At 48.8% G+C, this 21,237-nt stretch overlaps 2 protein-coding genes across 4 annotated transcripts; both read left to right on the top strand.

Moving 5' to 3' along the window:
• The first annotated feature begins 6,492 nt into the window (after nucleotides 1-6,492).
• Nucleotides 6,493-6,699, top strand: LOC130543411 (uncharacterized). Its single transcript, XM_057310329.1, has one exon. The coding sequence runs from the start codon at nucleotides 6,493-6,495 to the stop codon at nucleotides 6,697-6,699; it is 207 nt and encodes a 68-aa protein (XP_057166312.1).
• A 12-nt stretch (nucleotides 6,700-6,711) lies between these two features.
• On the top strand, nucleotides 6,712-20,361 carry BCL9 (BCL9 transcription coactivator). 3 transcript variants are annotated; one of them, XM_048220380.2, is made up of 7 exons: nucleotides 6,712-6,793; nucleotides 7,792-7,886; nucleotides 9,311-9,500; nucleotides 10,375-10,474; nucleotides 13,152-15,393; nucleotides 16,620-16,880; nucleotides 17,992-20,361. In XM_048220380.2, the coding sequence occupies exons 1-7, from the start codon at nucleotides 6,741-6,743 to the stop codon at nucleotides 19,107-19,109; spliced, it is 4,059 nt and encodes a 1,352-aa protein (XP_048076337.1). In that variant the 5' UTR covers nucleotides 6,712-6,740; the 3' UTR covers nucleotides 19,110-20,361. The 3 variants fall into 3 exon arrangements, with proteins under 3 accessions (XP_048076337.1, XP_048076335.1, XP_026344866.2); XM_048220378.2 differs by having other exon boundaries at nucleotides 7,792-8,108; nucleotides 18,028-20,361; XM_026489081.4 differs by having other exon boundaries at nucleotides 7,792-8,108.
• Nucleotides 20,362-21,237: the final 876 nt, after the last annotated feature.

Raw genomic sequence — 21,237 nt, 5'->3', positions numbered from 1 at the left:
AGAAAGTTAGAAACTGATTAGCACAAGGGTTTTGTGTCTGGTGGTTTTGCTTTTCTAATGAACAGCCCCGGCTTCAATGGGATGGATTTGGGCTGCACTGCTCCATCTTCTTGCATTTTGAGTTTTAGTGGTTTTGCCTTTCCTTCCCCATTTTGACCTAGTTATTTTCTCACTGCTCCTTCCAAATACTGTTTTGGCCACAGAGCATTGGAGAATGGGTGGTTTTCTTTGCGATCGGTGTGAATTGGGATATGAACTTCTCTATTCTTCTCATCCCTGTAGGACTGAATGTGGGGCTAGCTGGTGTCACTCCACTTTGACCTAAAAATTCCCTTCTGTTCGGGAGGCAGAGATCATTCTTGGAAAAGTTCTTCTGTGTCCCAATGTAGAAGAGAGAGCAGAGTGGACATCTCGAAAGGTAAAGAACCTGATGACGAACATAGGAGTTCTGTGATTCAATCTGAGTATTTTGGATTTTTGTTTATGCTTCTGTAGGGTCTCTTGTAAGTTAAAATGATATTTGTTCATTATTGTAGCAGTTCCCAAGGCACAGATCATCAAGGTAAATGCAAGTCAAAAGTGTAAGCGTAGTTACCTTCCATTTTTCCATGTGAGCAGGGACTTCCACAATAGCTCACCTCACGGGAAAGGCAGGTGGTGGGAAGTTAAACAGCTATTTAGCATGTCTTCATAGGTTTGTGTAAATGCGAGGCAAGGATAGCAAAACTTAAGCTCCAAGCTCGTTATAATCCCTGGATCACCCAGCATTGCTTGAGTTTCTCCTGGGTGTTGGGTGCTGAGATGATGACCCTCTCCCCAGGGGGCTCTCTGTCTCCACATAACAGGGAAACAGTTTTTTAAGTGTTATAATAGCATTGTGACTATAATGCTATAAGGGCCCCAGAGGACATTCCTAGGGACAGTTAGAGATCAAGGAGAATTTGACAAAGAAGAGACATTTGTGCTGAAATTTTACTTTGGGTGGCCATTATTCTAAATGATAGAAATTCATTTTTGAATGCTTAACTTTTGTCAAGCCTCTTTAGTTTCGTATAAGTTACTTGCTTGCCTAAGGTTTGTTAGCCTGAAGGACAGTAGAGGTGTTCTGACCCTTCGCGTATGAAAACATACTCGAGTATTTTGTATGGACCGAGGTTTTCTGTGCACGCGCATGTGCGTTGTATAGTTTTCTTTCCTCCACACGTTGGGGAAAGATTGGCTCTTCCTATTGTGTACTTTTGCTGAGAGGAAGCCTATTAGGAGTTGGCATGCCAGAAGTTAAGAATGAGCTCGGAATGGAATCCCGCGGCCTTTTAGTTTCACATTCTAAGTCTGATACTCTGCCTTTTATGGAGTAGTGGTCATAGCATAGAAATGAACTTTGTTAAACATGGCATAGTTGTAATAAATTGACTCCTTAGAGCAGGAAAGTGGGAAAGGATCATTGAAGGAATTGAACTTGGAACTGAGAGGTGATTCTGAGCTTAGATTAATCTGTGAGTTTATTTACAACTTTGTGGCAACCTTATAGAGTCTCCTTTGAAAGCTTCTGAAATAATTTGGCCTTAGGACAATCTGGAACTTGGTTCTGCCTTGCAATTTCAAAACTATAAAATCTGGGCAAAGGGGGAGGCTCAGGGTTATAATTCTGTTTTACGAGGACTAATGCCAGAAATTGTCCTGCTTGACCAGTAGCTTGTTTTATTGACTTATCCAGCCCTGTTCAGTATGGCGGTTTGCACACAGTAGGCACTCAGTCACAGGAAATCATTTGGTCAGGTCGTTCAGCCCCACGTTGTCCCAAAAGCCTGTGAAAATACCTTTCCTTGTTGAATGCCTGCCGTGTAGAGTGATGGTTCAGAGTAGGGAGGACTGTGACTGAGCTCGCTCCGTGAATTCAACAGCACGTCTACAGTTTTGTCTCTTACTCCTTCCCAGTCAGCTCCAATTCCCTGTACTAACGAGGAATGGGCAGAAGCAAAAATGTAAGGGCTTTTTTTTCCTACTAAATGCCCGGAACTTTAGAAAGTAGAAACATTGATTTTACTTGCCCTTAGTATTTCCCAGTCTCTGAAAATCAAATGTGCAGTTGGGGAGGAAGGAAAGTCACAGGGGTCTTGAGATGTCTACGGATTGGATAATATACTCTTTAAAAATTGGAAGTTGATTCCCTTTACATGGGAGATGACAACTGCCTCTTAATCTAGCATTCGAGAATACATAGGAAATCTGGTCTTTTCTTAAGATATTCAGTAACAAGATGTATAGTTGATTTTTTTTTTTAATCCATTTAGAAGTTTTTCTTCTTTATCCTCATCCAGGTGAGGGCACCTTTGAGAAAGGGGTTCCCGGACTCCTCCAACTCCTCACCTCCAGGATGAGCACTGCAGTATCGTGACCCTTGGGGTTTTGGTGAGTAGCCTGATGGATCGTAGCACTAGAGAGCCTGGCTGGCTTAGAAAGATGATCTTGGGGAAAAGCTTCCACTTTTATTCAAGAGATATTTTTTGAGCAAATACCACGTGCCAGGTGCTATAGTAAGTGCTGGGAATACAGGGATGAACAAATCACTCTTGGAACCTGCCTTCCCTTTCTGAGGAAGGAATGCTGAAGCCAGGATTTTACTGATTCAAGCTCAAAATGCAGGGTTGGGGTGAGGAGAGACTTCTCAAGAATGACGCCCGTGTTTGTGGCATGAGCAACTGCGTGCCATTTACTACGGTGTGGAAGACTGAAGGACAAATACTTTGGGGAGGGAGTCTGTCTGGAGATGAAGAATTCCTCTCCCGTCTTGTTGAGTTTGAGACATCCAGGGAGATGTCAAGGTGCCATTTGTGTGTGCAGGTCCACAGGGCAAAAGCTGAGCTGGGAATGGGAAACTGGGAGTTGTTGGCATGGAGGCAGCTTACAGGATGAGAAGAGAAGAGGCCCCAGGGTAGAGTCCCCAGGACTTCTGAGTTGTAGAGATTGAATAGAGAAGGAGCCAGCACAGGGGGCAGACAGAGAGTGACTAGAGAGGTGGGAGGAAATCTAGGAAAGTGTGGCACCATGGAAACCAAAAGAGGAGAGTTTCAAGAAGGAAGCAATCATCTGGCAGACTAAGAGATGGAGTAAGATGAGGTTAGAACAGTGGCCAGTGGTGACTTTAACCAAAATAGTGGTTTCTGTGATCCGGGTGGGGGTGGGGGTGGAAGTGGGTTTAAAATGGTGGAAGAGTGAACGGCAAGTAAGGAAGTGAAGAGCCTGTGTCTTGTCAATTCTGAAGAAATTTGGCCCCGAAAGGGAATAATAACATGCTGGAGCTGGGCTTTGTTTTCCTGTAATTTTTTTGTTTTTTTCTCAATGCTGGCAGAGACTACCCCAGGTCTGAGTGGTGATTGGAAATATGCAGGAAATGGCAGGGAAGGCCAAAGGAGAGAGTGAGAGCTCTCAGAAAGCTAGAAGGGATGGGGCCTAGACCACCCGTGGTGGGACTGACCTTTGGGGAAAAGTGGGTTGTTTTGTCTGTTTCAGTAACAGAGAAGAAGGAGGGGACGGGTACTATGAAAATAGGTTTGCAGATTTGGTGGTGAGCATGTCCCGTCCTGCCTGGTGACTTCTCTTCTTGTTGAGTCCTGGGCAAGACCATGCACTGAGAGAGGGGAGGGCGGGAAGGAAGGGGACAGTTGGAGATGAGCTAGATATGAAATGACATTCGGCAGGAGAAGCAAGCGAGCTGGCTAGAGAATGGTAGTCATCCTGGTAGAAGTTCGCCCGCGCGCTGATGTGGGCTGCTAAGCACTTTATTCCGTGCACTGGCTCCCCTTGCCCACCAAGTCCCCATCTGGACAGGCACCAGAGTGGCGAAGAGCACAGCCGGGGTGCCTGGCCCCGCGCCAGCTCTCCCATGTCCTGGGGTATGGCTACCTCAGGGATGACCCACCTTGCTCGGGCGAACGGCTAAACATTTCAGAGGCTCAGTTTCCTCATCTCTCAAGTAGGGAGAGTAGGAGTACCTGGCTCCTGGCGCTGTGTTCAGTGAGTTTAGTATGTAGGGACAGTGCTTAAAAGAGTGCCTGACACCTAGTTAGGAAGAATTTTAAATTGTATCTAAGAAGAAAAGGGAGAAACATTGAATAAATAGATCTTAAAATTAGGAGCTTTCTTTATAGGGCAGGAAAAAAATCGGTGTGTGGCTGTAATGAAGCATCTTCTGGGGAAGAGCTTTTCCAGTTCTTAAGGTAAACAGTTGAGCAGCACCCTGCAAGTGTAGACGCAAAGAGCCTGATTTCAGTCTCTGGAACTATGTAAGACGCTTGGAGGATTTTCTTTGCTCGTCCAAGGCTAAGGCTAGGGTGACTTGCTTCAACAACTCCCCTAGATCAGGGGTTGAAAACCCTGGCTTTTGTTCCCCAGTTCTCAGTGAGGCCACATGCTTGTCTCGGCCTCCTGTGCTGTCTCTCCACCCATAAAGTCATGGTAAGGAGGTGGCTGCGAGGAGGGCAAACCTGGGAGAAGCCACGCCCACCGTTGCTGTGCGCTCCGCTGCTCGTTTGCACAGTGCCTGTTGATCAAGCCGGAGCAACTCGCGAGAACAAGAGACTGTCTGTAGGAGTTCTTTGAAATCAAAGTGTTGTATGCTCACAGGATTACTAGAAATAATCATTGCTACCGGCTCATCAGAAATGCCTGGCGGATTGAGGCGATTTGATAGTTGTAATATGTTCAGAGTTCCTTTGGAAAAAGAGTGCAACACAATGCCAGGTGTTTCTGTTCTGGGAGAAGCTGGGTAAGTCACAGAGGGTCCAACCACATCTGAGTGCATCATGCTGACTATTATAGACAAGCCAAAGAACTTTAAAACAAGATTCTTGTCTTCAAAGAACATAGCCTTCGTTGGGAGATAAAACATACACATAGAACTTTACTCAGTATGACGTATGATTGAGTGCTAGGATGCGTGATGCAGACAGAAAGTACCAGAAGTTACAGAAGGGGACTACCTACATGGTAACTGCTTTTCTGTTCCCGAGGTAAATGTTTTCTGATGGCTTTGTCCATGCACGATTCATTTGCTACTTCTCTTTTACCAGTGATTCTTGATGTGTAGCGAGAGGTTACAAAATGGTTTATGATCACGCATGTCAAACTTGACAACCACGATCAATTTTATAGTTTAAACTGAAAAAAAAAAAAAAAGGTAAAGGTGGTGGGGGATAAAAATACAACTTTAAATGTAATCAAGACCAAATGATTTTTAGGATGTTTTCGCCTAAGGTCGGCATAGAAACATTCCATAACGTTTTATTCTAGTTCTTTTTCCTGACTTTGTCACTTAAAAAGAAAAAAAACATAAGCGGTGAACTGAGAACTTCCATAAATTCCTTTCAGTGTCTCAGGTAAACTAGCTGCTACTGTTGCAAATTTCCAAATGAAGAAATAAGCATTTAACACTTGACAGTGATCCTGTTCGGTGCCAAAACCTGGAATAGAGCTCTCAGCCACGAATCCTCCATCTTGTCTCCTCCTCCTTCGGTCCTGTATCCCAGTGGCAAGATAGCAGAAGGTGAAGAGGGACTTGAGGGGACAGTGGTTACCAGAAAACCATGTTGGACCTATCCTGGAAGGGGAAGGGACTGAAAGTGTCTCTTGGTTTTCCCTGAACTAGTCTGGGCTTCCTTAAGGAAAAGGCTTTCTCATTTGTTCTCTGGCTAGGTTTGGGAATATTTTCTTGACCTTTATGCTTCAAATTAGCCTTGCAAATTGGCTCAGAAAATATCTTAGCTTTCAAAGATGTTCTTTTACCTTCAGCATTATGGATCATTCCCATGCTCACCCATGCCTGGGGTTCCTGTCATTGAACAGTGAGAACGCAAGACACATTCTTGGCATAATTTAATAGAAAGATCATGGAAGTCAGGGGGCAGAACTGATTGTACTTGGTGTTGGCTCAGTAGCTGACGTCAGAAGTCCCTCCTCCAGTGGCTCTCCACCGCAAAGGCCTGAGAATATAAACATAGGTTAATTTGTTTCGTGGTTTGGAATTGGGATGGGTTAGTTACATCTCAGTGCCATTGTCTGCCATCCAAGGCTAAACACCACATAGTCGCCCTGGATTTGGAGTACCCTGTGGGTTCCAAGCATTGTTTTGAGAAAAGAAAAACCCAAGTGTTTGACGGGTTTGTATTTGGAGGTAGAGAAATGTAAGGGAGACTGTATGGCTGAAGATAAAATATTTTTCTCGTCTGCTTACAAGCGCCTGGTACATGATGCTTGGTGGGAGGCTCGTGTGCTTGGCAGAAAGTCTTGTCACTCTTAGCTGCCCTTGCGCCAGAGCGTGAACACCGCCGTTCCTTTAACCCCATCAGAAGCTGAGGAGTGATCTAGCTGCTGCATCGCTGAGTTGGCTAGTGCTGCTTTACCTTTGATCCTGTTGTAAGGGTGTTTTATGTCTTCTTGTGTTTTTGCTCCCACCTCTTTTTGGGTGGCCTTTTCCCATAGTGCGCCCTGGAGATGCGAGATTTTCCTTTGGCAGCAGGAGGCACACACCCAGAGAATGCTGGAGCTGCAAGGGGAAAGGACCCACTTCCACAGCAGAGAAAAACAAAGAGGAAAAAGGCGTACAGGTGGCCAGCGCTAAGGGACGCCCCCAGTAAGCAGCGGGCCGCGGCCACTGCCCTCAGCAGCTGTGTCTGCTGCTGCCCGAGAGGACCTCGGTGAGCCCGTCCCTGTTTGTGACTGCGAGCTCAGGATTTCAATCAATGCATTCCAGTAACCCTAAAGTGAGGAACTCTCCATCAGGAAACACACAGAGGTAAGGGCTGGGGCCTGCCCAGCTGCCCTTGGGGGTGTCCTAGGTGGACCGCAAGCACTCGTTGAGGGAGCATCGTGTTGAAGTGGAAGCAGATGAGACCCGAGTGGGGAAAGGAAGAGAAAACAGACAAGTAAATAGGGATAGAGTAGTAAACAGGCTACAGTGCAGTCAGACTTTCTGTTAGTTTTCCACCGTTACGCTTCTGCCCATTACTCTCTGACTGCACCTCTTTAGCACTGCTCCCCACTCCCCAGAGCACGAAGAAGGGACCCTAGAGTCCACCCAATACAGTGTACTAACCCTGGCACGTGAGGAAACCGAGGCCTGGGAGGTGAGGAGGCCTAGGGTCCTAGGACGCCAGCACCAACCCCCAGCCCCCCGCTGTGAAGCCTTTTCTAGTGTTCCACAGTACTTAAATTGATATTTTTAAAAGAATTTTTCCTCATCCCTTGGGGCACCGGTGAGCGTATGTGCCCTGGTGTGTGATACTGCTTGTTGGAGGGAGGGCTTCGTATCTGGGAGGGTTTCCCTGACCTGCCACTCACCAGAGGGTTTCCTCTCACGCTCTCTGGGTCCTGCTCGTGTTTTCCAGCAGGGAAACTAGGCTCTTGTTACAGCTGTTCCTTGTCCTCAGCCAGGGGGTGGGTAGTATTTTGATCTTAACGATGCCTGTTTGTTTACTCTGAGCTAGTCTTAGTGTGAGAGTCACTTCTCTATGTACATAGAAACCATTGTCCTTTATTGACAGAAGCCCTAGAGATGGGTCCCCATGTGACTCTAGGGTTCCTGAGACCTGGCAGGCTACTCTGCCTGAGCCTCCTCTCGGTTAGCGCCAAGATGAGAGTGGGGTTGGAGCGAGGAAGGAACTGAGGTGAAAGGTGCAGTGGCTGCTTAGTCCTCTGCGTCTCCTTGACCTACTTGAGAAACTGCTTCTCCCTGATTTGGGCTGACCAGCTGTATCCGGCATCTGATCTCCCTTTATTATTTGTCTCTTTTAGTAGCCCTAAGTCAAAGCAGGAGGTGATGGTCCGTCCCCCTACAGTGATGTCCCCATCTGGAAACCCCCAGCTGGATTCCAAATTCTCCAATCAGGGTAAACAGGGGGGCTCAGCCAGCCAATCCCAGCCATCCCCCTGTGACTCCAAGAGTGGGGGCCATACCCCTAAAGCACTCCCTGGCCCAGGTGGGAGCATGGGGCTGAAGAATGGGGCTGGAAATGGTGCCAAGGGCAAGGGGAAAAGGGAGCGAAGTATTTCCGCCGACTCCTTTGATCAGAGAGATCCTGGGACTCCAAACGATGACTCTGACGTTAAAGGTATGTCTATAAGATCTTTGAGACTCAGAGGGAAGTAGGTGTTCCCGAGGGAAGGCCTCTGACATTGGTGGGTGCCGGAGAGCCTCACGGCAGCCAGGTGGGGAGAGTAGGTGTCAGGCTCAGGAGCCGCCGCAGTCCATTCAGATGAGCTGTTTCTCCTCCTTTTCCTGCTCACTGAAGAGCGGTTCGGAACCACCTTGCTCTTGTTCTTGAGGACGATGCCGTGTTTCGGGGCTCATGGCAGGATGTTCCACGGTCCTCACCACGTTCTTATGGCTGTTTCTGGCCTCCCTGCTACGTATACGTCAGCATCAAGCTCAGTGTGTCTCTGCCAGTGGCCCACACTGGAGCGGTTTTCCTGGCATCTCCTCTTCTCGGTCAGACCAACCCTCTCAGACTTGGGTCCTGTGCTCTCTGGCCACCACCTTGCCAGAGTCGTAGGCACGAGAGGAGGCGCTGGCACTGGTGGGGGTTTGTCACCGCTGATTCCCGCGTGGCAGGACTGAGTGACTACCTGGGGTAGAAACAGCGGAGGCGGCAGAATAGAGCCAGCCGGGGAGACTGTGGGGCCAGCGGCTGTGGCCTCCGTTGTTTTTCCTCCTAGTATAAAACCAAAGATCTTAACCACAGGCCAGAGCATGAAGTCGCATTCCAGGAGTGGAAGGGTGACCCCCTCCCCCACCATCCCAAATTAGAAATGAAAACCTGGGTGATTGCTGCCCTGTCTTTCCTTCCTTCCTCAGGTATTTGTGGGAGGCCTGTCAGGAGTGCCAGCGCTGTGCTGGGTGCTGGGGGGCATGGTCAGCAAGGTGTAGTTGCTGTCCCCAAGAATTTGAGTGCACCCCGACAGCAGATCATTAAACAGTTACAATAAAAGTGTGATAAATGCTGAAATCAGAGGATATGGGGGCTAAGGGTTCAACTCACAGGGGTCCAAGAGGTTCCAAAAGGTTTCCAGGAAGGAGGGACGTTTGCACTAATGTCTGAAGGGTGCGTAATAGAGAAGTAAGGAGGTGGGGGGAAGAGTGCTTTGTAATTCGTCATTTCGGGAAAAGCGTTTTGGAGTTTTTATGAGGTGGAGAGGTTTCTTTTTAGCAGGGTACTTCCTCCTTGAAATTCTCGAGGTGGGTTTGTGTTGTGGTGCTGTAAATGCTGGCAGACGTTTTGTTCTTTCTGTGACACGAGTCTTTTCATTCTTTTAGAATGTAATTCTGCTGACCACATAAAGTCCCAGGATTCCCAGCACACGCCGCACTCGATGACCCCGTCCAATGCTACAGCCCCCAGGTCTTCCACCCCCTCCCATGGCCAGACTACTGCCCCGGAGCCCACACCTGCTCAGAAGACTCCCGCCAAAGTGGTGTATGTGTTTTCTACTGAGATGGCCAATAAGTAAGTTAACGGCTGTGTCTCGCTGTGTGTTTGGACAGCTAAGTTCTTATTCCCCTGAAGATTAATCCTTGTTTTCCCCTCACTGGTGTTATTATCACTTGAAGTTAACAGTACAGAAAAGGGTAAAAGAAAAGAAAATATGAAACCTCCCTACCCTCTCTCCCCAGAGGCAGCCACTGATAATACTTCTTTGGCTTTCCTTCCAGAAAGTTTTTATGCTTATAATATACATATATATCTTTTTTAAACATGAAAGAGATTGATTACACAATATGCACTTTTCTGTAACTTAGCATTCTTTTTTAAATAACACAAGTAATATGTGTCTATCTTAGAATAATTAGAAGATACACCAAAAAGAAAAATATGTCTAGAATTCATAGAGATAACTACTGTGAGCATTTGGGTACCTATGTTTCTGGTGGATGGGTCGGCAGATTTTTTAGTGACTGACGTCATTTATAGAGAATGTGAATTACCCTTTATACATACCGAGTGAATTTCCACAGCCTTAGATTATCATGAGGTGTTGTGAGAGTTCACATTCGCTCCTCATGGTTGGGGTTTTGAACTAGGATTCTGTAAAACACCTACCACAGTGTACTGGTTGAAGGAGAAAATCGTGGGGTTTTTTTAATGTCTCTTTCGAGATTTGCTAATGGCTATCATTGGATTTCAGAAGTCTGGTGGTAAATGATAGACGCGGATAATGAAAACCTGTGTTTCTTGATTCTTACTCAACATTTCTGGTGGCTCTACCCAGAGCCGCCCTCCCTCCCCTCTCACAAGTTCAGTGTGGGGTTAAAGTGCTTTGGAATTACAGGTAGTGGAACAGAAGCAAGTTGTAGTGTGTGCCTCTCTTTCTTCTCTGCAGAGCTGCAGAAGCCGTGTTGAAGGGCCAGGTTGAAACTATCGTCTCTTTTCACATCCAGAACATCTCTAACAGCAAGGCAGAGCGAAGCACAGCCCCTCTGGTAGGCCATTTTGGAAGTGGAGTGCGGTTTAAAGGCTCTACGGTGGCCATAAAGGTGGGAGATGGGGAATGTCACTGACAGCGAGTAGTCTTGATGGTATAAGCTGCATTCCGGGCGTCTCACCTACTCGTGGCATGGCGTGGTTTCAGGCAGGTCACGCTGTACTGGCCTTTCCTTTAGCAGGCTGGTATGCTGATGGCTTGCTAGGAGAGGAAGACCCAGAATAAAAAAGGAGTTGTATGAAGCTCTTCGATTCCATTCATGTTGCCATCTGTGGGAAAACCTGAATTCGGACCCTGGGTACAGGGCAAATTTTTAAAAACTAACAAACGCTCTTGAGTTAGTCGCAGAATAGAACAGGAATAAGTAAAGCCGCAGTACCACAGCACATGCTGATAATACCGTAATTAGAGTCTCGATGACTTCCAAAATGATTCTTACTTCAAAGTGAGAGGACCATTGAATGCTTTTAATTACTTGATATTTCCAAAATTATAATAAACGTTAGTCTGTCTCCTGTCTGGAACTTAAGTACCTGCCGTGAACCGCATTAGAAAAAGCACACAGTGGTTGAGTACATGGAGCATTCCACATGGAACCAAAAGCTGTTGCTGTGAATCGCATTGTCAAGGCATCCCACCGAATGCTGTGGGGACATTAAGAGGTTCAAGATGCAGTCCCTGCTTTCAGGAAACATAAAATCCAGTACTGGGTGGGGTCCTCGACATGGGAAAAGTTAAGTAGCAATAAGTGAGTGAAATGACAATTCAAGATAAAATAGATATTTTTGTCGATGTCATGTATCAGTGAAGTCCCTGTCCATGGACACAACAGAGCTTGGCTTTCCTAGACTTAGAGCATTTCACGTTCCTCATACATCTGTGCTATTCGAGAAGGGTAGAGGATGGATGTGCGTAACATTTAAAATGTAGGTATATTTTTATTTATACTTAAAAATTTTATACATATGTATATATAACATTTAAAATTTAAACTGCCCTGGAACGCACAGGGAATAGTGCAATGCAAACCAATATTTGATGGACTTAGCCACAGATCTTAACTATAGTTTTCACCTCTACTTTTTCTGATCCTGAAAGGAGTCAGAAAAGGAGTTAAGGATGGAATTGGGAATAATCAAATCACCACTGCTCCCAATCTAGAATCAAAAGGTGGCCCTAAACTGCTGCTTCTGTCCTGGTCACATGACACGAAGACAAAACAACAAACAAAAAAAAAGCTGGCCAGCAATCCCAAACTTAAAATGGCACTGGAAGGAAAATTAAGGTGACCTCCACACTACAGCGAGGGAGTCAGGGACACGGAAGACACCGAGAGCACGCAGAGTCATGCACGTTCGGCCAGCCTTTCCCACCCCGGTCTCTGTCTGCAGACATCTGTGCCTGGGTACCTGCAAGGGAAACATTTACATACATACCCACAGAATGTGAACACTCAAAGATAGTCTTTGTATTTATGCAACACAGACTGTTCGATGCAGAGATACACATAAAAAGATTCGTGTACAAATTTGCACACAGGGAAACATTCCAGAGAGCAAGTGGGGAGGTAAGGAAGAGCCTCAGGGGTTTGGAAATACAGACTGGATTAAGTGAGCAAGTAGGAATAAATGAACATCAAAAAAGGGGCCATGCGGCTCGCTGGAGGCTGGCGAAAGACCCCTGAGATGGGGTGCGTAGGCCGGGCCCTTCTGTTCTTCCTCAGGACCCTCCCTTCAGCACCGTCATCGGTGCCAAGGTTCAGCCCCAGCACACATACATCCCTCTTCCAGACACTCACAGCATCCGTGTCACCTACTGCGGGGAGGGTGCTTTCACCGGCACTTAGTGTAGTGTCTGTACTGGTACTTCATAAATCATAGGGAGGCTGTCCTCCAACCTATAAGAAGGGCAGTGTGCTGCCTATTGGAAAGAACAGATCGAGAGACACCGTGAGCTAGATAGCCTCAGATTTCTCCGCAGACGCTTCCTGCCTGCGGATTATCTTACTAAAGTTAATGTACAAATTCTTATCGACTATGGAATCAGTGATCACAAACTGAAAACAGAAACCAGAGCTGTCAGGCCCCCTGGAAACTCAAGGAGAGGAGTACTTTGGTAGTCACCATGCCAGAGGGGACACGGAAACAGAGCGGCCCTACCTGCTTCCTCTGGCTGGTGGAGTACAGAGCTGTAAGTGACAAGTACTTTCTCTTTCAGCTGAAAACATCAGACCTCTTGATTGACAATGAGAAGCCTACAGACCCAGTTGTACTTTCGGGGAAAAGAAAAAGGTGTTAGGTACAGCCTCCCACATACCGAGAAACTAATCTCTCTTTGAATCAGAAACACACAGTAGACATGTGATATCAAACCTGTTCCTCGAAATAGATACTCAAATGTATTCACTTTGGCAGAGTGGCTCTCCCCTGGCATGCTTATAAAGTTATTGAAACCTAATCTTCAGCAAGGGAAAGAGGATGCCATTTGACAGTAAAGTGGAAGAAAAAAATCAGAACGGCTCCATGTCCAGAGTGGGGTTGACCATGGGCAGTTTCTACAGCAAATGTCAGAATAGATTTATGGGACTGGGACAAATCCTTTATAACATGTCTTGCCTTTTTAATTGCCTTTCTGTACAATTTACCAATGATTTCTAAAATCTCGTTTATCCTCAGAACACACAGATATCTGCCCTTCGGAATGATCCAAAACCCCTCCCACAACAGCCCCCAGCTCCAGCCAACCAGGACCAGAATTCGTCTCAGAATACCAGACTGCAGCCGACTCCACCCGTTCCGGCACCAGCACCCAAGCCTGCTGCACCCCCGCGTCCCCTGGACCGGGATAGTCCTGGTGTAGAAAACAAACTGATTGCTTCTGTAGGCAGTCCTGCCAGCTCCACTCCACTGCCCCCAGACGGTACCGGGCCAAACTCAACACCCAATAACCGAGCAGTGACCCCTGTCTCCCAGGGGAGCAATAGCTCTTCAGCAGATCCCAAAGCCCCTCCACCTCCACCAGTGTCCAGTGGCGAGCCCCCCACACTGGGAGAGAACCCCGATGGACTGTCTCAGGAGCAGCTGGAACATCGGGAGCGCTCCTTACAAACGCTCCGAGATATCCAACGTATGCTTTTCCCCGACGAGAAAGAATTCACGGGAGGACAAAGTGGGGGACCCCAGCAGAATACTGGGGTACTAGATGGACCTCAGAAAAAACCAGAAGGGCCAATACAGGCCATGATGGCTCAATCCCAAAGCCTAGGGAAGGGCCCCGGGCCCCGGACAGATGTGGGAGCTCCATTTGGCCCTCAAGGACATAGAGATGTGCCCTTCTCTCCGGATGAAATGGTTCCACCTTCCATGAACTCCCAGGCTGGGCCCATGGGACCCGACCACCTGGACCATATGACCCCCGAGCAGATAGCATGGCTGAAACTGCAGCAGGAGTTTTATGAGGAGAAGAGGAGGAAGCAGGAGCAAGTGGTGGTGCAGCAGTGCTCCCTCCAGGACATGATGGTCCATCAGCATGGGCCTCGGGGCGTGGTCCGAGGGCCTCCCCCTCCGTACCAGATGGCCCCCAGTGAAGGCTGGGGGCCTGGCGGGGCAGAGCCCTTTGCCGATGGGATCAACATGCCCCATTCTCTGCCCCCGAGGGGCATGGCTCCCCACCCCAACATGCCGGGCAGCCAGATGCGCCTCCCTGGATTTGCAGGGATGATCAACTCGGAAATGGAGGGGCCGAACGTCCCCAACCCAGCATCTAGACCAGGTCTTTCTGGAGTCAGTTGGCCAGACGATGTGCCAAAAATCGCAGATGGTCGAAACTTCCCGCCTGGCCAGGGTGTCTTCAGTGGTCCTGGCCGAGGGGAGCGCTTCCCAAACCCCCAAGGATTGTCCGAAGAGATGTTCCAACAGCAGCTGGCGGAGAAACAGCTGGGTCTCCCCCCGGGGATGAGCATAGAAGGCATCAGGCCCAGCGTGGAGATGAACAGGATGATCCCAGGCTCCCAGCGACACATGGAGCCTGGGAATAATCCCATTTTCCCTCGAATACCCGTTGAGGGCCCTCTGAGTCCCTCCAGGGGTGACTTTCCCAAAGGAATGCCCCCGCAGATGGGCCCTGGTCGGGAACTTGAGTTTGGGATGGTTCCTAGTGGGATGAAGGGAGATGTCAGTCTAAACGTCAGCATGGGATCCAACCCTCAGATGATACCTCAGAAGATGAGAGAGGCTGGGGCGGGCCCTGAGGAGATGATGAAATTACGCCCAGGTGGCGCAGACATGCTGCCCGCTCAGCAGAAGATGGTGCCCCTGCCCTTTGGTGAGCACCCCCAGCAAGAGTACGGCATGGGCCCCAGGCCATTCCTTCCCATGTCTCAGGGTCCAGGCAGCAACAGTGGCTTGCGGAATCTCAGAGAACCAATTGGGCCCGACCAAAGGACTAACAGCCGGCTCAGTCATATGCCACCACTACCTCTCAACCCTTCCAGTAACCCCACTAGCCTCAACACAGCTCCTCCAGTTCAGCGTGGCCTGGGGCGGAAGCCCTTGGATATATCTGTGGCAGGCAGCCAGGTACATTCCCCAGGCATTAACCCTCTGAAATCTCCCACGATGCGCCAAGTCCAGTCACCAATGCTGGGCTCGCCCTCGGGGAACCTCAAGTCCCCCCAGACTCCATCGCAGCTGGCAGGCATGCTGGCGGGCCCAGCTGCTGCTGCTTCCATTAAGTCCCCCCCTGTCTTGGGGTCTGCTGCTGCTTCGCCTGTTCACCTCAAGTCTCCATCACTTCCTGCCCCGTCACCTGGATGGACCTCCTCTCCAAAACCTCCCCTTCAGAGTCCCGGGATCCCTCCAAACCATAAAGCACCCCTCACCATGGCCTCCCCAGCCATGCTGGGCAGTGTAGAGTCAGGTCAGTATGCTCGCATCCTTGCAGTTGCACCTTGTAGCCGGAGATTGCAAAAGCCTGATTTATGTACTTTAAGAAAACTGTCCTAACTAGATTATGCAACCGGAGGAGGTGGCCTTTGCCCGGAAGGACGTATTTGTGGCCAGGTGCATGATCAGTACTTCCACAGGGTTCCACGCAAGTGTCCGATCCTGGCAGAGATAGGCGGCTCTTAGTGCAGAATAGGTTTGTCAGATAGGACTGTTCCAAGGAAGAGGGAAAATGGGAAGCCTGTGTCATTTCGTGGAGTAATTTACATTTGCACAGTGAACACGTGGGGTGAAATAAAATGCCTTGACAGTGGGTAAATGTGGCTTCTTTAAATAGAGACCCGCCCACTTGAAGGGGCTGTCCACAGGCTCTGTGTGTGATCCTAAGCAGAAAGGGGAGGCTGCTGAGAGTGGTTCTCATAAATACATGTTGACCACAGAGAGAGTTACCCAAACCTTCTCCTTGGTAGACTGCTGTTCTCACAGATCAGGGGCAATTTATCAGTATTTTCTTCCGAGGAGAAGCTCTCGCTGATGATGGTGGTTTTGTGACTGGGACCAGAGGTGGTCAGTGGAAGATGAGCCCCGAGGTGTAAATACTAGGTCCGTGTTGTCTCCGCTGGAGAGAAACTAGACTCAGAATAAGATAGAAGATGTACCTGCCCTGCTCAGGCGTCTCTCTCTCAGTTGGGTAGCGGTTCACAAAAGCGGGACAGTGCAACAGCCACCTCGGAACTTTTTAGCTCAGACGTCTTGGTCGTGCAAATCAAGCGCGTGTGCAGGGCGACGCACTTCGCACCTGGGGTCGGTTGCTGGTCTGGCTCCTTGGCTTACCAAGTCCCCGAGTCGGATTCTGAATTGTGATGGGCCAGGGAGAGATCTGCTGCATTCACATTCTTTTCAGGAAGATAGTTGTCCCTAAAGCATGCTTTTCCCAAGCTTGAAGTTCTGTTTCTAGCGCATTCTTGGTGTGTTTTCTTCCCGTCTGCTGCTCTGTCCCCTCCGTATCGCGTGCAGTCACCCCTCTGCGCACACACACAGCCTGACTGGAAGACTGATGATTTGTGTCCTGGGTCTAATAACACTGTACTGTTCATCTGTCTCATTCCTGGCCTTGCTAGTTCATAACCATAGGGCCCAGTAGCCTTCGAGAGGAATCTAATTCCCTGCCCGTTTTTGTTTTATTTTGCTTTGTTCTAGGTGGCCCCCCACCTCCTACAGCCAGCCAGTCTGCCTCTGTGAATATCCCTGGAAGTCTTCCCTCTAGTACACCTTACACCATGCCTCCAGAGCCGACCCTTTCCCAGAACCCGCTATCTATTATGATGTCTCGAATGTCCAAGTTCGCAATGCCCAGTTCTACCCCTTTATACCACGACGCCATCAAGACTGTGGCCAGCTCCGATGACGACTCCCCTCCAGCGCGTTCTCCCAACTTGCCATCAATGAATAATATGCCAGGTAAGAAATCAGGAAGCTAGGATGCAGAGCCAGTGTTAGACAAAAGGGAGACTTCTCGCTTGTGTTTTCGACGGCTGCAGACCTCAACGGATGGAAGTGGAATGAGTTGAGAAAGAGTACCATCAGTAGAATTAAAGTGTCTTGGCTAGAGGAAGAAAACGAAAGCAATTTTGCATTCCTTTGATTCGGTGTGTTTATTAGAAAGCAGGTTTCCTTAGAGTTCTTACAGTTCCTTACAGAAGTTCTGATGCTTCTGTGTACCAAGATGGGTTCTTTTTTCCCTTTTGAGGGGGTAGGAGTGGGATGGGGATCCTCCTGGAGCAATACTGAAAGCCGTTTCTTTTTAACATGCTGATCGCAATGGCTTTAGTTCGTAAGTGTTTTTCTGGAAGGGAAGCCTCCAACCACAGGCAGCCACAGGATTTCAGACAGGGGAAAGCCCCCGTTTCCTAGCAAGCACCGTCCTCACCATACGCAGTGGTAAATCTATAGAGAAACCAAATACTTAGGTGTCCCGGAGACTATAGTAGAGCCAACACGCTTTCCTTTTCTGTTACAAACTATCATTTCGTTAACGTTTCATATACCCTAGAGTTTGGAATGCTCTGTTTGTAAGGCAGTATAAAAAAGATAATGCCAAATGTCAATTGGTAAAGGACTGTTTGGTTTCCTTGTTATTTCTGACTCTTGGACTTGCAGGACTGATTAACCAACCCTCTTTCTCCAAAGAGGATCATACTTAAGTCATTCAGACAAATTCGCTCCTTCTATGTTAAACAGTGTCTCCAATGAAGAAGGCTAAATTGGTTTGCATATTAATTTGTAACTTCCCACACAGGAGGCTTTCTTCCTAGTTGTGTTCTTCGTACCCTTATGTCGTACAGTTTAAGACTCAGAATATATCCTCTTGTAGAGCTGTTGGCTTGTATGCTCCAAAATGTATTTTCATCTTGTCGAGGGCAGGGATTTTGGGTTGTATGTTTTCCCAGCAGAGTCCTTTGCACATTTGATACACGAAGACTTTGTTGTTGCTGTTGTTAATTAGATTTATTAGAGTTTTTCTAAGTTGCTCTCGGTTAAGGTGATTCCTTTGATATCTTTATTTTTCTAGGCATGGGCATTAATACACAGAATCCTCGAATTTCAGGTCCAAACCCCGTGGTTCCGATGCCAACCCTCAGCCCAATGGGAATGACCCAGCCACTTTCTCACTCCAATCAGATGCCCTCTCCGAATGCCATGGGACCGAACATACCTCCTCATGGGGTCCCAATGGGGCCCGGCTTGATGTCACACAATCCCATCATGGGGCACGGGTCCCAGGAGCCTCCGATGGTACCTCAAGGACGGATGGGTTTCCCCCAGGGCTTCCCTCCAGTACAGTCTCCTCCACAGCAGGTTCCATTCCCTCACAATGGCCCCAGTGGGGGGCAGGGCAACTTCCCAGGAGGTATGGGTTTCCCAGGAGAAGGCCCCCTTGGCCGCCCCAGCACCCTGCCTCAGAGTTCAGCAGATGCAGCACTTTGCAAGCCTGGAGGCCCCGGGGGTCCTGACTCCTTCGCCGTCCTGGGGAACAGCATGCCTTCGGTGTTTACAGACCCAGATCTGCAGGAGGTCATCCGACCTGGAGCCACCGGAATACCAGAGTTCGATCTGTCTCGCATTATTCCATCTGAGAAGCCTAGCCAGACACTGCAATATTTCCCTCGAGGGGAAGTCCCAGGCCGTAAACAGCCCCAGGGTCCTGGACCTGGGTTTTCGCACATGCAGGGGATGATGGGTGAACAAGCCCCCAGAATGGGACTAGCATTACCTGGCATGGGAGGTCCAGGGCCAGTGGGAACTCCGGACATCCCTCTTGGTACAGCCCCATCCATGCCAGGCCACAACCCAATGAGACCACCAGCCTTTCTCCAGCAAGGCATGATGGGACCTCACCATCGGATGATGTCACCAGCACAATCTACAATGCCCGGCCAGCCCACCCTGATGAGCAATCCAGCTGCTGCCGTGGGCATGATTCCGGGCAAGGATCGGGGGCCTGCGGGGCTCTACACCCACCCTGGGCCTGTGGGCTCTCCAGGCATGATGATGTCCATGCAGGGCATGATGGGACCCCAACAGAACATCATGATCCCCCCACAGATGAGGCCCCGGGGCATGGCTGCTGACGTGGGCATGGGTGGATTTAGCCAAGGACCTGGCAACCCAGGAAACATGATGTTTTAAGCTGCTAAGATTGGATGTGCCGATCCTTGTCAAGATGAGATTCCAGGTCCTGAGAGCTGCTTTGAGGGAGTTCCAGGAGTACTGTTGGTCATGCAATAGGAGAACAGAGACCCGAGGGCTGCTTTGGGGGAGGGGGGAACTCGAGAATGTACGGATTTACCTGAAAACAAATGATTCATTTAATCAACAGGTGTGTTTTTTTTAAGATTTATTTTTTAAAAATTATTTTTGTGGACTTGGGTATCCCGTGATGGCACCTACTTTTGGGAATCTGTAGCTGTGCTTTGAGAATTGCCATCGGTCATGTGTTGCACCGTTCTCTGTATGTTTACGTCCTTTGGACTGGCTTCTCCCAGGATTCTTTTCTGGTTTTGTTTTTGCTTTGGGCTTTATTTTTGTGTGTACTGTACTATATTGTAAAAGGGATTTTAGCAGAGACTTTAGTCTTTGGGACAAGAGGAGAACAGGAATGCTGGGCTGTTTACTTTAGGTGGAGAACCCATCTTCAGACCTTTGGACTATTTTCTTTCAACTCCAGTGTATAGAAAAAAAACCAAACTACGACCTCAGAGCAGAGTATTAATGAAAAGCACAAAAAAAGGAACTAAGTTCAGCGAGGGGTGGGGGGAGGGGGGAGATTTTTCTTTTTAAAAATAATGAAGCTTAGGACGTTTGTTTTTCAGTTCGAGTGCTCTCCGGCACTTGTCTGTCTCTCCCAGTCTGCAAACCCACCTTCACGTTTTTCTCTCCGTTTCCCTCCCCTCCCCCTCCCCCATCTCCTTGGTTAAGTGTGTTTCTTTCCCCCCTGCCCCGCCGCGGACGACCCCTGCTCTCCTCCTGTTTCCCTTTGGCAGCTGCAATACACGGTGTTATTTGGGGGAAGTAAATCCAAGGAAGCCTCGCCTTCCAGGCTGAGTGTCGTCCGGGCTCCGGCTCCGGGAGGGAAAGGCCTGTGCTTGGGATGCTCAGTGGTCTTCTTTTTCCTTTCTCTTCCCCGACACGCCCTTCCCTGCCCGCCTTGTTTTATGTTCTCCTTTTATTAGGAATTCCCAAGTGAATTTTATCAATGTGGGAGTGGAACAGATGCTAAAAGCTATCCAGGATTTTGTTTTTGTTTTTAATTTTGTGGTTCCTTCCTTTCCCTCCCCCTCCCATGCGTAAAACGTTCTGTGTAACCTCCATTAAATTTGGTACAAAACCACTCACCAGAGCTGTGGTGTCAGAAAAATAAAATATATTGTTTCTTACAAAATCCAACTGCCTTTTTGGTTCATTTGGATTCCTGTTTGCTTAGTATTGGGCACGGTAGCTGCCACGTGACCCAAGAAGCGCAGCCGCTTTGTATCGGGCTGGTGGATGAGGAAGGTTAGGGGAAGCAGACAAAAGTGCAGGTGAGGCACCTTCGCTGCGGAGGAGGAATAACCGCTCGAAGATTCATCCCGTGCACCTGTCCTACCTCCCTCATGGAAGCCCAGCTGGAGGCCGAGGAGCAGCCCTGCCCCAGTGCTGAAATTTACCTCTAGAGGTAATCAATGGTCTTTACCAGGAATTTCTGTGAGAGCCAATTTAATGGTGTGAAGTAATTAAGGTTGAAGGTATATTTTCAGTCATTTGTATAAGCTCTGAAGTGTCCCTGGATCTTGCTAAGGTAAAACATTACTACTGTGCCTGCAAATCACGGTTGTCCACAGTCCGTGGGTTTCTGTCTCTCTTCCCCGGCATCGGCATCCCCTCTGGGCTCTGCTCAGCCTGGGCTTGGCCCGTACCCCCACCCCACCCCCCCCCCCCCCCCCCCCCCCCCCCCCGCGCAGCACTGCATCCTGCGAGGTACCTGTCTGAAGCCCTGGCTGTTGGTGTTTCTGTGCACTTGGTTTTGTTCTGGCGTGGGTAGTTCTTTGAGTCCTAGGCGTTTTTAGCTGAGTGAGTGGGCGTCTGTGCGCGTGTTTGTTCATAGGTGAGAGAGAAGCGAGGAGCGGCAGGTGCAGAGTCATCTGCAGACAAACTTGCACAAATTGGGCTCTGCCTGTGTTCTATAGTGGGAGTTCTTCCCGCGACTTTCTCTCTCCGACAAGTGTGTTCGAGAGCCGGTTTCTCTTCCACTGCCGGCGGCCGTGTGGTCTCAGTAGCA

This window comes from Ursus arctos, unplaced genomic scaffold, assembly GCF_023065955.2.
Source record: "Ursus arctos isolate Adak ecotype North America unplaced genomic scaffold, UrsArc2.0 scaffold_12, whole genome shotgun sequence".
Taxonomy (NCBI): domain Eukaryota; kingdom Metazoa; phylum Chordata; class Mammalia; order Carnivora; family Ursidae; genus Ursus; species Ursus arctos.
The sequence above is the reverse complement of the archived record's forward strand: the minus strand, read 5'-3'. Positions and strand labels throughout refer to the sequence as shown.

Excerpts from the sequence above, each read along its gene's own strand:
- BCL9 (XM_026489081.4), top strand. The coding sequence starts at position 6,741 with ATGCATTCCAGTAACCCTAAAGTGAGGAACTCTCCATCAGGAAACACA. Across the intron at positions 6,794-7,791 it reads CCATCAGGAAACACACAGAG|TAGCCCTAAGTCAAAGCAGG; the intron begins GTAAGGGCTGGG and ends TGTCTCTTTTAG. Across the intron at positions 15,394-16,619 it reads GCTGGGCAGTGTAGAGTCAG|GTGGCCCCCCACCTCCTACA; the intron begins GTCAGTATGCTC and ends GCTTTGTTCTAG.
- LOC130543411 (XM_057310329.1), top strand. The coding sequence starts at position 6,493 with ATGCGAGATTTTCCTTTGGCAGCAGGAGGCACACACCCAGAGAATGCT.